This window comes from Nannobrachium achirus (assembly GCF_963921795.1).
Source record: "Nannobrachium achirus genome assembly, chromosome: 20".
Taxonomy (NCBI): domain Eukaryota; kingdom Metazoa; phylum Chordata; class Actinopteri; order Myctophiformes; family Myctophidae; genus Nannobrachium; species Nannobrachium achirus.
The window spans coordinates 19,744,163-19,761,358 of NC_137827.1; the positions used below are offsets into that span (position 1 = coordinate 19,744,163).

The 17,196-nt window shown below is 43.0% G+C and overlaps 1 protein-coding gene across 1 annotated transcript in view; it reads right to left on the bottom strand.

The window, feature by feature from the left end:
* Positions 1–17,196, bottom strand: part of LOC308305985 (ryanodine receptor 3) — a gene marked incomplete at its 5' end in the record, with an annotated part of 342,849 nt that overhangs the window by 162,961 nt on the left and 162,692 nt on the right. Inside the window, 6 exons of the mRNA XM_080750884.1 lie at positions 5,099–5,299; positions 7,253–7,408; positions 8,087–8,290; positions 10,778–11,024; positions 12,256–12,468; positions 16,222–16,448. Of these exons, the coding sequence (XP_080607010.1) occupies positions 5,099–5,299; positions 7,253–7,408; positions 8,087–8,290; positions 10,778–11,024; positions 12,256–12,468; positions 16,222–16,448 (1,248 nt within the window). The remainder of the gene's footprint in view (positions 1–5,098; positions 5,300–7,252; positions 7,409–8,086; positions 8,291–10,777; positions 11,025–12,255; positions 12,469–16,221; positions 16,449–17,196) is intronic.

Genomic DNA, 17,196 nt, shown 5'->3' on the forward strand with positions numbered 1-17,196 from the left:
TTTAAAGATGTCAAAATGACCTGAGATCAGAGAGATGCTTTTCTCTGTTTGTGTGTTCACTCCCTCGTTTAGCTGATTGAGAAAATGTGTGAAAATGTGTGTCCATTCTAGTGGATGGACACTTTTTTTTATTCAAACAGCTCTATCTCTGGAACCATTTGTCCGATTGACAAAATTCTTTTTGCCACTTAATCACAACAACTGTGTCTGTTTCTGTGGGGGAAAAAATTATTAAAAAAAAATCATTTTTTTTTCATTGCATAGTAAAGAAAAACATACAAAACCGTGGCACAGCTACCTTGGATGCATTTTGGCCTTTGGCACATTAAGGCACTTTTCCACAGGCAAAGAACCGGTTCTGGCTCTTTCTCCCGGTCTATGTGATGAACCAGAGGTGAGCTTTTCCACCGAGAACCGGAGTTGGTTCCGAACCGTAAAAGTTGGTTCCGAACAGGAACCACAAAATCCCTGGTTCCTCTGGTTCAATCATGGTTCAATCTGGTGGAAACGCAAGCCGGTTCGCAAAGAACAAACCAAGGTTCCAAGAAAGTTGAACGGCACTGGTTCTTGAACCAAGGTTCTTTTGGTGGAAAAGGCCCTTAGTCCTCAGTCCTCATATAACATTTGGTGCTGAACGGTCCAGCAATTTGCAAGATTAGTTCCAGACACACAGATGGACGCACCCATTAATAGACGTCTTGCCTCCTGCAGAGCCATACCATAAAAATAATGAAGACAAATTACAAATCAAGGCCGTAAAGCACGCTCTTCCTTTTGTTCCCTCTTGTCCTTTATTTACAGTTGCTGAGCACAAGTGCTCATTTTCAGCAACGCCCTGCACACAGACCGACACAGTACAACTACAACCACAGTCTTGGCTACACGGAGCTGGATATTTCATATATCCCGTTTTTTCAGATATCCACATAGAAAAATATCTAGGTCCACACGGAGCTGGATATTTCATATATCCCGTTTTTTCAGATATCCACATAGAAAAATATCTAGGTCCACACGACAAAGATATCTAGGTCTAACAAGCACACACACAGTAAAGTCTTCAGAGATATCCGGGTTCCCTGTCTACACGGATCCAGTGAATCGGATATTTTTCAATCTCTCCACTTATTTATCCGGTTTAAAAAATATCCAGTTTCACAGCCGAAATATCCAGCTTCGTGTGGCTGCAAGCCCCAACAGCACAAAAAAATGTCTAGCTTCAGAAATATCCAGCTCTGTGTAGCCGGCACCTTATACTGTTAGCCACTGAGCAGTCAGGGGCCTTGCTCAAGGAAACTTCTGTGGTGTTGGGGGGAGGGGTGAGTAGTGGCCATTCAATTCAACGCGACTTTGTGAGCTTGTAGATAAGCAATTTTTTGGTTATTTCCCTTTGGTTATTTCCCTCCCCATCCCTACCACACACACACACACACACACACACACACACACACACACACACACACACACACACACACACACACACACACACACACACACACACACACACACTCACACTCACACACACACACACACACACACACACGGGACCAGGGACGTGCAGAGAATGTTAGAGAGGCAGGGGCTGAAATTTCCAGAAGGGCTTTTTGGTGAAAATATTGAAAATAGCAGACGGCTATTCTCAGTCAGCTATTTTCGGTACTGATACCACACTAAATTAAAGTTATACTATGTAACTTTTTTTATAAAACATATCTTAACACTTTGACTGCCACAATGTTAAGGGTTTTAAGGGTAAAACCCTTGCCACCATAGAGGCCCATTCATTTTTGACGGAATAAATTGAAAATGGTAGGATGTACGAAAATTGACAAAAATTTCAGAGAATATAGAGTCGGAACCTTAGCTTTCACCATAAAAATTTCGTCCTGCTGTGGTGTTCTGCTGTGGAGAAACCTGAGGGAGAGCGAAAGCTGTACAGATGAAAAAGGAGCATCAGAAATTTACTTTCTGAGATAATTGAGGTCAAAGGAAAAAAACTTTCAGAAGCCCTAGAAACAAATTGGTAAATGGTACAAGAACACACAGTACCTCTAAATGAAAAACAGGGTGCCGGCCATAATGCTGTAAAAAAAAAAGTTAAAAAAAGTTGTACCGTGGTCTAGTTATAAGGCAGGAAAGTGGAAGAAGCCAGGAGACTGACAGAGGCTCTTTTTTCATCTTCCCAGGATGAAGGAGAGACAGAGTAGAATCCACTGTGTTTTGACATGGGATTTTTTATTCAAGCCTTCAGTTAGACATCAGACATCTCAAAAATAAAGATAAAAACTCTGATAAAGATTAAAAAAAAACTTTACATTGCTGTTTCACTTCAGTATAGTTGTAGATGTGTTCCATTGCAATCATCATTTTAGTCACTTCAAACTAAAACGGTCAAACTACCCTGAGCAATTCAAAGTCATAATACATAAAATTAAATAAAAATGTATGTACATTCATATGGAAATGTTTGTATTGACAAATTCAAGCCAACTGCGACAAACTTCACCATGTTAGAATCCAGACCAGGCAACTGCAAGTAAGAGTAATTATGAAAAAAAAAAACATAATTACCATAAGGTATATATAATTATTTGCTATACATTTTATATACACAGGTACATATATTTCCAAAATAGCAGATCTACAAGCTCATAGCCCGGCACCGCGCTATGAGCTTGTAGATCTGCCATTTACATATGATGCCTAATAGCCGATCTACAAGCTCATAGCCCAGCAAGGCACTATGAGCTTAGTATTTTCATGGCTCTCCTTTTAGTAGACCTTGTACCAGTGAACTGTACCGTCATGAAACTGTACCTTTTCCTATGCAAACTTCTAATAAAGTCTTCAATCAATCAATCAATCAATCAATCAATCCCTTCTTTGTATTTACCTACTGTATGTTTTTATACTGTTTTTTATTTCCCTCTTTTTTCCTGACTATATCTACTGCATAGTACTGTGTTCTATCCGTCTGTCATTCAATGTTATATGAGATACTGCAATGGTTTACTATGGAAATAAGCATAGTCTTTTCATGGATCTCATGATCTCCTTTTAGTAGACCTTGTACCAGTGAACTGTACCGTCATGAAACTGTACCTTTTCCTATGCAAACTTCTAATAAAGTCTTCAATCAATCAATCAATCAATCAATCAATCTCTCTCTCCCCAACTTTCTCTCTTGTATCATGGCTGTAAGGTTTATTCTAACGCAGTTGGTTCTCTAGCGAAAAAAAAAGAGAGAGAGAGAGAGAGAGAGAGAGGGAGAGAGAGGGAGAGAGAGAGAGAGAGAGAGAGAGAGAGAGAGAGAGAGAGGAAGAGAGAGAGGAAATCTGAGCAGGCTTAGCAAACAACGTTGGCACCGCTTCGATGGGTTACCTTTAGAATAAAACACGATAAAACTATAAACATACAATGAGGATTACCACTGGGATTCTTTTTCGATCTCCATCTCGCTGGATTGGTCAGACTGCGACGTTTGCGAGTGACTTATAGTGGTTGTTTTGCTGGGATGTGTTTGTTTTGCACTAAATGGAGCATCTGTCCTCCTTTCTCACCAAGCTAAGCTAAAGAGGCGTCAATTGGGTATGGCAAGCTATGGCAGCTGCCATACCTTGGCTACAGGGGGAATATAATAAAATGTACTGTAATCGTGCCTGTTGTAAAGGTATGGTAGTAACATGACTGGTGTCTTGCACGCGAGCCTCGCGCGCGTGAAAGACACCAGTCATGTTGCCATAACTTAGCTTTTTCTGAACTGACGCCGCTGAGCTAAACGCCCTGCTCGATCGGTGGTCCGCGCGCGGACCACCTGTTGTGATCCGAGATGAGCATAATCATCTCTCATCTCATGCTTGCTCTCGGAGCGACGTCGGCGACCCCCCCAAACACGCCAATACACCACTGTATATCAATCAATCAATCTAGCAACAACCACTTACTTTATATAGCAGTTATTTACGCTGCGACGCCGCGGCTCGGTGGTCCCTGGTGGCCTGGTCGATGAACCATGACGATCCAGTAAAACTTTTCAGATCACATGTAACGGCTGTAGAAGTAGTCCTCAGTAGTATAGTAAAGCACTAAACTAAACCCCCCCCCAAACACATAGCTGCTGCTCCTTCCGTGAATGCCGTCCATCCAGCAATCCCAGGCCTGGGGAGGACGGTCATGTACCAAATCACCATGGTAACACAAGGTAACACAAGCTGATTGGCCACACAATGGTAACCATGGTGATTTTAGTCATTCCAGGGCCCAGGACGGCTGAATCCAAGCGTCAGTGATACATATGCTCCTAATCTTGTGTTAATTAAAAAAAAGACATTCCGGCGTCAACTGACGCCGGTGGCAGCGCGGGGGGGGGGTAAAAGCGTGACGTCATATGACCTCCGTGGCGGTCAAAGTGTTAAAATTGTCCTAACTATTAAATCGCTAAAGTTTTAGAACCCCCACTCCGTTAATTTCAGCCCCAAAAGCCTTTTCTTTATATGTTTTCTACTTAGCCGTGACAGGGGCGGGATTTCGCGGCAAAATGACGTCAACGCATCATCCGTATACGTATACGTTGTGTATACGTTGGCCAATCACATTGCAGATCATACACACATGATACACTACCGGCCAATGACAGTGCATCTTGAGGTCTCTTCAGGAAATAGCTTGCTTCAACAGCTTTGTTTACACTGGTCTAGAAGTCTAGCCTGTAAACCTCCCCAACGCCGGTCCGCAGAGGGACACTACGGATGCGTGGCGACTTGGCGAGGCGGACGCGGGGGTCTGAAGGCCCGGTCCGCGGCGAAAAACGGCCGAAAAAAGCAGACGCGACCGCGGTTTGCTATAGCGCTACTGACCACTAGTTGAGCAACTTACACAGTATAGCTTTAAGCATAATCAAGTGAATACTGGAGATATGGTGTACGGCATGGATTTCTAATGTACACCGAGAGGGCAATTCTTTTGACTTATGCTGTGTTCAGGTTCAGGAGAATTTGGACAAGGCAATTCTCTTGAGCGCTGCCATCAGGTATGGCATGGAAAGAGGGCATTTGCGTTTCTTTCACCTCAAGCCCCCTTTGATGTCTATGTGTCTCACCTGCTCCTGAGGAGGCGAGCGGAACTCCTTGGTCTTCTTGGCGGTGATGGCGGCCGACATGTTGAGGGCCAGCATCAGCTCGTTGTAGCGGAACTTCTGGTTGTACTGCAGCTTGGACACGAAGCTGTCCGAGAAGGACACGATGGCCTCGATGCGGTGCTTCAGCTCGCAGTCGCAGAAGTAGTGGAGCAGCTCGCACATCTGGGGGGGCGCAGAGATGTAGAGCAGAGGTGGGTAACTTTGAGGATGGAGAGGGCCACTATATTTCCAAACTCCATTCAGAGGGCCACATTGCATATACTATCGGGCAGAAACCTCTCATATCTGTATTTTAACTCTTTGTCATAAAATGAATGCCCTACTTCATCATTCTATGTCACACAAAAGTAGCAAAAATAACACTAATTGGGAATACATAATACTGTATATACTGTAAGTGGAGTCCCCTTAGGCCACGGACCCCCATAACTCTGAAAGTGTACGCATAGAAATGGACCACTCCCAGCGTTAGAGACCCGTAAGGCAAGGCAGTGGTTCTCAACCTGTGGGTCGGGACCCCCAGAGGGGTCACCAAATTATTTTGGGGGGTCCCCAGATGTTAGCTAAATGTTAACATTGTTTTCTCACTCAACAGTAAACTAGCCTCGGAAACCCAGTCTTCTTTTGGCGATCAGAAGAAAAAGAAGCCTGGGCGATCGCGTTATGATCACTGTTGTAGGAAGTGTAGAATTTCCCTAACCAATCAGATTGCAGAGAGCGTTGCACCAAATGTGTTGACGTCATGACGCAGCAGCGCTCTCTGCACTGAGCAGAGGAGCAGAGGGGGGTGGGGGGAGGAGAACACATGCTATTGGCTGGAGACTTGCGGAGAGACTCGCCGCACCTGCCCATCTGCCTACACTAAACTGTCCGCGTTAGGTTAGTGACAGTAAACAGACCAACATACAGTATAAGTGTATACAGGGGATCTGCAAATTTCCAAAGGACTTTAAAGACCTTTTTAGTACCTCTGGTAAAACATTAGTAAAATTGTCAAATATTAAGAGGCAGAAATCTTGAAAATAGCAGATCTACAGGCATCACAACACCTCGCAACGCGAGGCGTTGTGAGCATGTACATCAGCTATTTTCCCAATGGAAAAGATCGAGTCAAACTAAATGTAATGCCAACTCCTACAATTCCAAGTGCTTGTGCAGGGTGGGGGTCCCCAGTTCAAATATGATTATTTTGGGGGTCGCGGCATGAAAAGGTTGAGAACCACTGCCGTAAGGGACCTGACAACTTGAAAGTTGGACCTTTTGAGATTGTTCCTTGGCTTGTTCTAAACTGCACAGTTGTACATTAAACAAACATGAATTTTGTTGTCCAAAAGTGCTGAAAATGTAGTGAACTGAACTGAAAAATCCATTTGGTTCCTAACTATCAATCATTTAACTGGGGGAGGGTACCCCCTGGTACCCCCTCAAGGACCCGTGGGGGTCCCCAGACCCCACTTTGAGAACCACTGGTATAGATAATGACATAGATATTTGAGTAACTATGCAGCATCATCATTGGTAGTCATTTTTAGCCAGCTAGATCATTGGCTCAATATGAATGTGAAGCAGAGTCATTTCATGTTTGAGCGACTTCTGAATGGGGCTTAAACTGTGTGCTTGTTCCAGATTTTGGAAACCTGCTGAGACTCAGCAGACTGTCTGCCTGTTAGATCTGGCCACTGGCTAGGGCTGTCATTATTATAGGCCATTATTATAATTGTCTAATCGCAATTATTTGAGGTAATCACAATTATTTTGCATAATCGTCATAATCATTTCCATGTTGAAAAATGTTCATATATTTTCAAAAAAATTCGAAAACAGTGGAAATAGCAGATCTACAAGCTCACAACGCCTCGCAGCGTGAGGCGTTGTGAGCTTGTAGATCTGCTGTTTAGGCTAATGTTCCACTAAGAATAGGCCTAGGGTTGTGATTAATGTAAAAAACATGATCCTATCCACACAAAGATTTGGCGGCCCACCTGTAGTAACTCTGGGGACCCCCTAGGGGCCCCGGACCCCCTGTTGAAGACCTCCGAGTTAGAACATGAAGATATGAGGTTTCTGCCATATTATAGACACATACACATCATTACAATAGTTCTGCATCTTTACCTGCCGTTTCACCGGCTCAGGCAGCCTCTTCTCCAGCAGCCCTTTCATTGGCTGCTTCGTGTCTTTGGCCGCCTCCTCCTCCCCAGCTTCCACCGCCTTCTCCTCCGTCCCCGTCAGCCCTTCCTTCTCTGTGGCCTCGGCAGCGGCGTCCTCTCGCTGGGGGTGGGTGATATGGAAAAATACACTATCACAATGTTTTTCCAAGCTGTGCCACGATACACGATCTTATCACTATTCTTTTTCATGATGGTTTTTATGGTTATTTTTCAAGTTAAAAGCACAACCACCTACAAGGTAACAAAACCTAAAAGAGAAAGGAGCAACAGACCATTTAGACCAGTGGTCCTCAAAGTGAGGTCCAGGGACTCTCTGGGTTCCTTTTGGGAGGTCTAAATTGATCCTTATAAGTATGTAACTCTGACAGTATACAAATAAAACCAAATGGGTCCATTTGGTTTCATTTGTATACTGAGACAGTTAAGTGGAGACCTTGACATTTTAAAGTTTGAGAACTACTGGTCTAAGCCTTAGACTCTAAGGAATGCGATAAAAAAATATATATATATATTACTCAAGTCTCCATGGCATGAGTAATCAATTAAAAAAAAGTAATTTTGGGGGAGAACTACTCCTTTAAATATTGGAATATTTTGGTCTAAATTTTAGACCAAAATGCTGGTTTAAATTAATTCTGCGATGAATCTCTGTATTAACAATTCAACAGGATTTTTTATAAGTCTCCCTCATTGTGTCACGATATATACGATATCTCTGAAAAGGCATATCGTGGAGACATTGTATCGCCTCAACGATATTTATCACCACATCGCCCACCCCTACCTCTCGCGGCTCCCCGAACACGTTGGGCTCGATGAGCAGCAGGATCTTGTGCACGTCCTCGCTGCGCAGCACGCCCATGGTGAGCAGGGTGCCCATCAGCCGGAGGATGGGCACGAACTGGTACTCCACGCTGCCCCCTACAGGGTCCCGGATGTGGTGGCCGCCGCCCTGCACGGCCTCCGTCAGCATGGTGATGGCCTGGAATGAAACCAATGTTCATCAACGAATGTGAACGAATGTTTATTTCGAACATTAAAGGACAACTTTTTTTTTACAACAAGGGTTCATATTTTAGATTGTAATTAAAGAATATAAAAGATGAGTGTTAACATTTTTTCATTAACTTCTTTCTATTGTTTTAGAGATTCTTATTTCAGTGGCTGGGGGCATGCGTACAAGTGGCTAAATATGTCATTTTACACAGAATAAGCCCATTCCCAAGATACAACGCAACCTTTCATGGTTGGATGTGACTTATGGGGGCTATAAGTGTTACAGTAAATAGCTATAAAGAAACTGCTGGCTTATTGTGTCTAAAAATACATATTTAGCCACTTGTACGCATGCCCCCATGCGTACGCATGCCCCAAATTTTAGCAAGGTAAACACGATAAAACAATAGAACGAAGCAAATGGAACCATTTTAACACTCACTTTTTCTTTTCTCTAATTACAATCTAAAATATGAACCCTTGTTGTAAAAAACAAAAGTTGTCCTTTAAAGGGACTACACCATGATGAATTTCAAAATTTTACATTTTCTCTAGTTTTTTTGGTCTTTAAAGGGGCCCACCATGCTTTTCAAAATATATATTTTATATAAATATTGGTCCATAATACGGTTTTATACCACTCGGATATTTAAATGTCATGTTCTGTCTGTCTCTAATTCCAAGCCATTTCAGATGCAATACCAAAATGCCCTTTGTTGGCAACGGGGCGCTGTCTTTGGGCTAAAATTGGAACGATACAGAGAAGATTAGCATGGTACCACGATGAGAACCATGTAGAGTCAACGGGGCGCTGTATACTTGGCTGTCTTTGGGCTAAAATTGGAACGATTCGCATGGTACCACGATGACAACCATGTAAAGTTAATCGAATTCAAGCCAATTTTAGTACCAATTTACCTCATGGTTCCAACTCATATATAGTGTCAATAGAATATAGCCTCCCAAAAAGTACCGCCCCCTTCTCGAGGGGGCCCAATAGGATATGAGCCCCTTTGTGACATAAAGTAGGGCTTGTGACATAAACAAGGGCTCGATTTTAAAAGAGTACCGTTCAGACTGCCCATTCAGAAAATCACTGAAATGAAAGGCAAGGCTTAGAGTTAATGAATGTTCTTTTTTTGGGGGGCTGGAGGAAACACTGGGAAGACCAAAAAACAAGAGAAATTTTTGAAATTCATGGTGGGGCCCCTTTAACATATTAAATGCCCCAGATGGCGCCAGAGTCATCCCCTCTAGCTGCCCAAATTTCTTCCATCCACCTCCATTATAATACAGGGCCCTGTAGGTCAGTGCAAGCGTGATGACATCACTTGGTCACATGACCGTAGTCAGGATGTTGTTGTCTTCCACCCTGTATGGGCTAGTGTAGCCTATGGCTATTGTTTGCCGATCATTTGGTCATTTTGCCAGCCATGCCCACAGTTTTAGCCATAAAAAATAAAAGATAAAGGGCTTTAAAATTTGAGAAATGCTTTGGATTATATGGAGAAAAACGGCGGCGCGATGCTCTCAGCGTCTAATGGAAACAACCTGCGGTGATTGGGCAATATCCACGGGTTGCCCCGACCTTACGGTAAGATTTAATATTGTTACTGTAAATACAGTAAACGCGTCAAACGCGTTGTGGGCCTCCAGCGACATCAAAGAGTTTGACGCATTGACACCACGTGGGCATTTAGTGAGTTAATAGTTCCAGCAGTAACAGTTCCACTTTCTTTGATTTCATCATCCAAACCGTTGCGTTTTTTCATTTGAATATAGGAGCGAATTTCGGAGCACATAAATAAACAAATCAACCTCACGTTGTGTCAATCACATTTGCACACTGCCGCCCGTTTCGTATTTATTTTCGGACCACTGGGTCCCTTGCTCTCTCCATCTCTCTCTCACTCTCCTTGCCTTGAAAAACGCATTTCGCAACGGAAAAACGCAGCAGTGTGCAACCAGCTTCACTCCAGTGTTGTTTTTGACAGCAAATTTTGATTTAGTTTTAGTCATAGTCTTTTGAATAAAATATAATTTAGTTTTAGTCATGTTTTAGTCACCTGAAAAGTTTTAGTTTTAGTCTACAGTTGATTTAGACAACTAAAACGTATTTTGGCAGGCCTTGATGGCATCGTAATGATTGAATTTACCCTTGTCTGTGTGGTGAAAATAGCCGATCTACAGAGCTTGTAGATCTGCTATTTTCAGCACGCAACACCTGAGAGCAACCAAATATAAAATGACTCTCTTCAGCACTAGTCCCTCCCTAACGTTTTAGTCTAGTTTTTATTTTGCTGACGAAATTGTCAATATAATTAGTCTTAGTTTTAGTCATCACAGCTTAGTTTTTGTAAGGTTTTTATTTAGTTTTCGTCAGTGAAAACAACGCAGTCGACAAACATTTTTCGTCATAGTTTTAGTCGACGAAATCAACACTGCTTCACTCCAACCAAAATGTAAAGCTCACCTTCTCCTTCAGAACGTCCAGTGGGATCTGGGGGCTGTACAGGTGCTGCTCCCGCCGGGCGCTGATGAAGCAGGGCGGGGCGAAGTTGAGGCGGGGCTTGAGCGAGGTGCTGAGCCCCACCCCCGGCGGCAGGTGCCTCTTGGAGGCGTCGGGGAAGAGGCGGATGGAGCGCGTCTCGGCCGTGACGGGGATGATGAACTCGTTGTTCATCATGAGCCGCGCCTCCTTGGCCGTCTCCAGGTGGATGCTGTGATGAGCGCCGGGGACGTGCAGAGAGAACGTTAGACTGGCAGGTGTCTGACATTTCAAAAAGGGCTCTTTTTGGTGAAAATATCTAAAATAACAGACCTCCGAGCTCACAATGCGCTGCGATGTGAGAGTGTTTTTTGCAGGTCTTTTAGTCCGAGTGTATCAAAAGAGCAACTGGGTTAAGCACTGTTGGTCCGACCAGTTTAAAGCTATACTGTGTAAGTTGCTCAACTAGTGGTCTGTAGCAGTATAGCAAACCGCGGTCGCGTCTGCTTTTTTCGGCTGTTTTTCGCGGACCGGGCCTTCAGACCACCGCGTCCACCTCGCCTCGCCGAGACGCATCCATAGAGGGGTCTTGTGTCCTTCTACGATCAGCGGTTGGGGAGTTACATGCTAGACTTCTAGACCAGTGAGTGTAAACAAAGCTGTTGAAGCAAGCTATTTCCTGAAGATACTGCAGATACGCCTGTGATTGGCCGGTAGTGTACCATGTGTTTATGATCCGCGATATGATTGGCCAACGTATACACAACGTTTACAGATGATGCAGATGACGTCATTTTGCCGCGAAATTCAGCCCCCCTCACAGCTCATAGAAAACATATAAAGAGAAGGCTTTAGAAGCTGAAATTAACGGAGTGGGTGTTCTAAAACTTTAGCGATTTAACAGTTAGGACAATTTTAAGATTTGTTTTATAAAAAAAGTTACATGGTATAACTTTAACATTCACCAGGTTAGCATTCACCAGCATCGGCAGGTTAGCATTTCACAAGGTTAGCATTCACCGTCCCCCCGACTTTCGGCACCTCCGCGCAGCCAATCACAAGCTGCCTTAACCCAGTTGCCTTTTTGATTCGGACTGAAAGACCAGCAAAAAACACTCTCCCGCGCTGCGACGCATTGTGAGCTTGGAGGTCGGCTATTTTCGTGTGCTTGATACCACACTGAACTTAGCATAATCAAGTGAATACTGGAGATGTGGCGTAATAGCATGGATTTGTACACAGAGAGGGCAATTCTTTCAGCATAAAATGCTGCATTCAAGTTCAGGATAGTTTGGACGGGGCAATTCTCTTGAATGCTGCCTTCAGGAATGGCATGGAAAGAGGGCATTTGCCATTTTTTTCACCATAGTAAAAAACTGCATTCATGGTCTGGAGAGGGCACTTTTTTACAGACGGATAAAAGGGCAGGGGCTCAAGCCCGATTTGATGTCTATTGTACGTGCCTGATGAGCGCGTTGTAGAAGCCCTCGCGCAGCATGCCCGCCAGGTACTGGTTGTCGATGGTGTACAGCAGCTGCGACTGGTCCAGGTGGCTGCAGAGGGCGTGGGCCACGCGGGTGTTGCCCAGCGCGCACAGGGCGCAGTACAGCTTCAGGGTGTGGTAGTGGAACTCCCTCATGTCTTCCAGCTCCGACAGCTCCATGATGTCCACACACCTGATGGCCAGGGAATGTTATCAGAACTGAAATGCAGTTTCCCTTGGGGAATCCGTGACAAAACTATGGTTTAGTGGTGAGTCAGCACTTTTCACAGTTTTATGGGAGCCGCAAAACACATTTTCTGATGGGGGTCCGCGAAGGTTTGGTGTAGATAGTGAAAGGTCAAATGATGTAATGTAATCATGCGACGCGTTGTGAGCTTGTAGATCGTCTATTTTCAAATAGCCTAGGTATAAAATAGGGCTAAAGTGGATTAATGGAGTAAAAGTATAATATTTTGATCCGAAATGTAGTGGAAATTGGAAATACTCAAGTAAAGTACAAATACCTCAACATTGTACTTAAGTACAGTACTTAACACTTATGTTGCTATCAATTAAATCTCTTTCAAGGTCCAAGTTGCCATGGTCTCCATAGACTTCCATGTAATGCACGGATCATGCACGCCAATGCCTAATCATGCACTTCAAATGTAAACAAACATGGCTGCCATGTTTGAAAGATGGGGTTGGGGGTTAAACATGCAATTTCGCGATCGCGATCATGCCTAATACATTTTTTTAGGTCAATTTTTTTTTTTAAACGGCCCAAACTCGGGAAACTCAGGGTTGGCACCAGACAGGTTAAGTAAATGTACAGTACTTAGCTACTTTACACCACTGGGTATGTCTAATAGTAAAGAGTACGGTACTAACCTGTTCTCCTCAGGTATGTGTAATAGTATAGACTACTGTACTAACCTGTTCTCCTCAGGTATGTGTAATAGTATAGACTACAGTACTAACCTGTTCTCCTCAGGTATGTGTAATAGTATAGACTACTGTACTAACCTGTTCTCCTCAGGTATGTGTAATAGTAAAGAGTACAGTACTAACCTGTTCTCCTCAGGTATGTGTAATAGTATAGACTACTGTACTAACCTGTTCTCCTCAGGTATGTGTAATAGTATAGACTACAGTACTAACCTGTTCTCCTCAGGTATGTGTAATAGTATAGACTACTGTACTAACCTGTTCTCCTCAGGTATGTGTAATAGTATAGACTACTGTACTAACCTGTTCTCCTAAGGAATAGTAAAGAGTATAATACTAACCTGTTCTCCTCAGGTATGTGTAATAGTATAGACTACTGTACTAACCTGTTCTCCTAAGGAATAGTAAAGAGTATAATACTAACCTGTTCTCCTCAGGTATGTGTAATAGTATAGACTACTGTACTAACCTGTTCTCCTAAGGAATAGTAAAGAGTATAATACTAACCTGTTCTCCTCAGGTATGTGTAATAGTATAGACTACTGTACTAACCTGTTCTCCTAAGGAATAGTAAAGAGTATAATACTAACCTGTTCTCCTCAGGTATGTGTAATAGTATAGACTACTGTACTAACCTGTTCTCCTAAGGAATAGTAAAGAGTAAAGTACTAACCTGTTCTCCTCAGGTATGTGTAATAGTATAGACTACAGTACTAACCTGTTCCCATCAGGTATGTGTAATATGATAGAAAATATTAATGTTCCAAAAGGATGAAGGATTTGAAGAATTGACAAAGGTTTATTCAAAGAGGCAGAAAGTTGAACATAGTGTCAGCATTCACAGGATCAGGGGAGAAGGCCTCCTGGCCTCTCCTGTCAGCCCCTCTGGGCACAAGCCTCCCTAGTATCATTACCATACAGCTCTTATAGTCCAAGATGCTATTCTAACATGTTAACATGGTCTTATAAGGATATGTTCTAAACATAAAGACAACATACAAATAGTTATACAGGGTACAGATTTGCTGACAGAGTGAGAGAGCAAGCATAGGTGGGGGAGAGAACTCAGCTGTTAGATTGACAGCTGCAGGTACAGCTAAATGAGTAGCCTTGTGAGATTTAGACTTTAGATTTAGACTGTATACTTGTTACTCTATAAATATTTCTACCACATTCCATCCTTTTTTTTTTGTGAATGAATAATCTATTCATTTACATACAACAGGATATTTATAGAGTGCCAAATCAATAGACATTTCAGACAATTACATGTTGAGCTATACCTTACAGAATAGTAGATCTGCTTGTTTGGGTTTGAGAGGTTTCTCTCGTTTTTAAGGGTTGTCTGAATTAAACATAACATCACGTGGAATTGCAATAGTGCAATTCGCTACATGGAATCTTCGCTACATGGAATCTTGTAACATGGAATTTAGTCCTCACGTACAAGTGTTTTCAACAGAAACATTAGTAAATGTGAAATCTATATTTGTTAGTGAACAGTCCTACATTCAGTCAAACTTGACTTGTTCTTGGTATCTTATGTTATGTTTTATAACATTACCAACTGGCTTGCTTGTTTACACTGAAATATAAGAGAGCTAGAATTTAGTAAATGTGAATCCATATTTGTTTGTACTTTGAAATTCTGTTTTCCAAAATCAAGAGCCCGCATGTCCACTCTCATCTGACTCAGTCATTCCTTGACCCTTAGTCACCATGCAGAGCTGCGACAACTCTTATGTTGGAATATCAGAATGTAGACCATAAAAACAAATATTCTCACATTAGTGGCAAATGCCTTGTTGACTCATATTTTAGATATCAACTTTCAGCTAATATTATTCCTATATAAATTACTCAGCTTAATATCAAACACATAGTTGTTGTAGTCTTCATGGCGTCTCTCCGTTCCTCCCATCTTCATTTGGCTTATGGCATGTGGCGGTTAATGTCTTTGCTTCAGCGATCTCCACTGGTCTGGTGGGGTCCAGCGTCCAGTGACTCTCACACCGCATGTGTGTCTCCTTGGCTTGGTATCCTGCTGTGGCAAAAGTCTGTTGGTGTTCGACATGGTGTCGATTCCGTCACCTCCGCTGTCAATCTGTGTGATTTGGTGGTAGGCTTGCTTTCCTTGTTAGCAAAGCTTCCCTTTGTCCATGATGTTGGAGCTGTCTTCACAGGAAAAATCGATCCGCGAGGTTCCATTCTTGTAGATCTGATGAAAGTCAGTTCTTGTTGAATTTGCATAGCTTGCTTCTGAAGTGGTGTCCTCTTTGTCCTTCATGGTGGTTGACCTGCTTTAGGTCTGCTTTCCAAAAATCTCCTTTCCAAAAAAATTCCTTCATCCCCAGGTTCTTTTGAGCAAGTATCCATCTATGGTGAAAGATGAAATATTGCTCCTAGCTGGCTCGCCAATTATGATAGAAAATATTAATGTTCCAAAAGGATGAAGGATTTGAAGAATTGTCAAAGGTTTATTCAAAGAGGCAGAAAGTTGAACATAGTGTCAGCATTCACAGGATCAGGGGAGAAGGCCTCCTGGCCTCTCCTGTCAGCCCCTCTGGGCACAAGCCTCCCTAGTACCATTACCATACAGCTCTTATAGACCAAGATGCTATTCTAACATGTTAACATGGTCTTATAAGGATATGTTCTAAACATAAAGACAACATACAAATAGTTATACAGGGTACAGATTTGCTGACAGAGTGAGAGAGCAAGCATAGGTGGGGGAGAGAACTCAGCTGTTAGATTGACAGCTGCAGGTACAGCTAAATGAGTAGCCTTGTGAGATTTAGACTTTAGATTTAGACTGTATACTTGTTACTCTATAAATATTTCTACCACAGTAATAGTATAGACTACAGTACTAACCTGTTCCCATCAGGGATGTGTAATAGTATAGACTACAGTACTAACCTGTTCTCCTCAGGTATAGTATAGACTACAGTACTAACCTGTTCTCCTCAGGTATAGTATAGACTACAGTACTAACCTGTTCTCCTCAGGAATGTGCACGGCCAGCATCTGCAGTGGCACCACACACTGGAGCATCCAGCCCTGCCTCTCGCTGACGCGGCCCGTCTCCACCCTGAGGAAGGTGTTGGGCATGCGGCTCCACAGCACGGCGCTGATGCTCTGCACGTCCAGGCGCGGGGGGCACTGGGGCACCGGGTTCTTGTGCTCACTCTTGAAGACGGCCGAGGACAGCGGCATGGCGTTCTGGAAATGGTGAACCATGCACAACAGATGTTGGAAAAGTAGCTTGTACTGGTAGATCTGCTATTTTTGAAAAATCGTGAAAATGTGTGTCTTCGAATAGATACTATATATGTCTTCTAAAGGTTTTGAAAAAAAAGGCATGTTTCTACGTCAGTGGTTCTCAAACATTTTCATGTCAAGGACCCTAGAATTATATGTATTTGGCCCGCCGACCGCCATCTCAAAATATTATGTATCAGGGACCCCCCAGAAGCAAATACTGTATTTGAGTTACAAATGTTCGCTTTAAAAATATATATATTCAGAGATTTGCACACATTTTCACAACTTTTCAAAAATAGCAGATCTACAAGCTCGCCGCGCGGCACTCAGTCTTAATGGACAGTGCATGGCATAGCGACCCACACAACAGACATTGGAAAAGGGGTAGATGAAATAAGCTGTGGCTTCAGCCCTATACCTCTTCGGTCAGAAATGTGGTTATTTTCATTAACTGAAATGACTATGTTACAACAAAAATGCCTGAAATAAAATAAACTTGGTTAAAAAGACCTAGAGAACAAACTGACTGACTTGATTGCTTGATTAAAGTGCGCACGCACGCACGCACGCACGCACGCGCACACGCGCACATGCACACGCACACACACACACACACACACACACACACACACACACACACACACACACACACACACACACACACACACACACGCGCGCGCGCGCACATAAACCTTGTCGTGTCAAT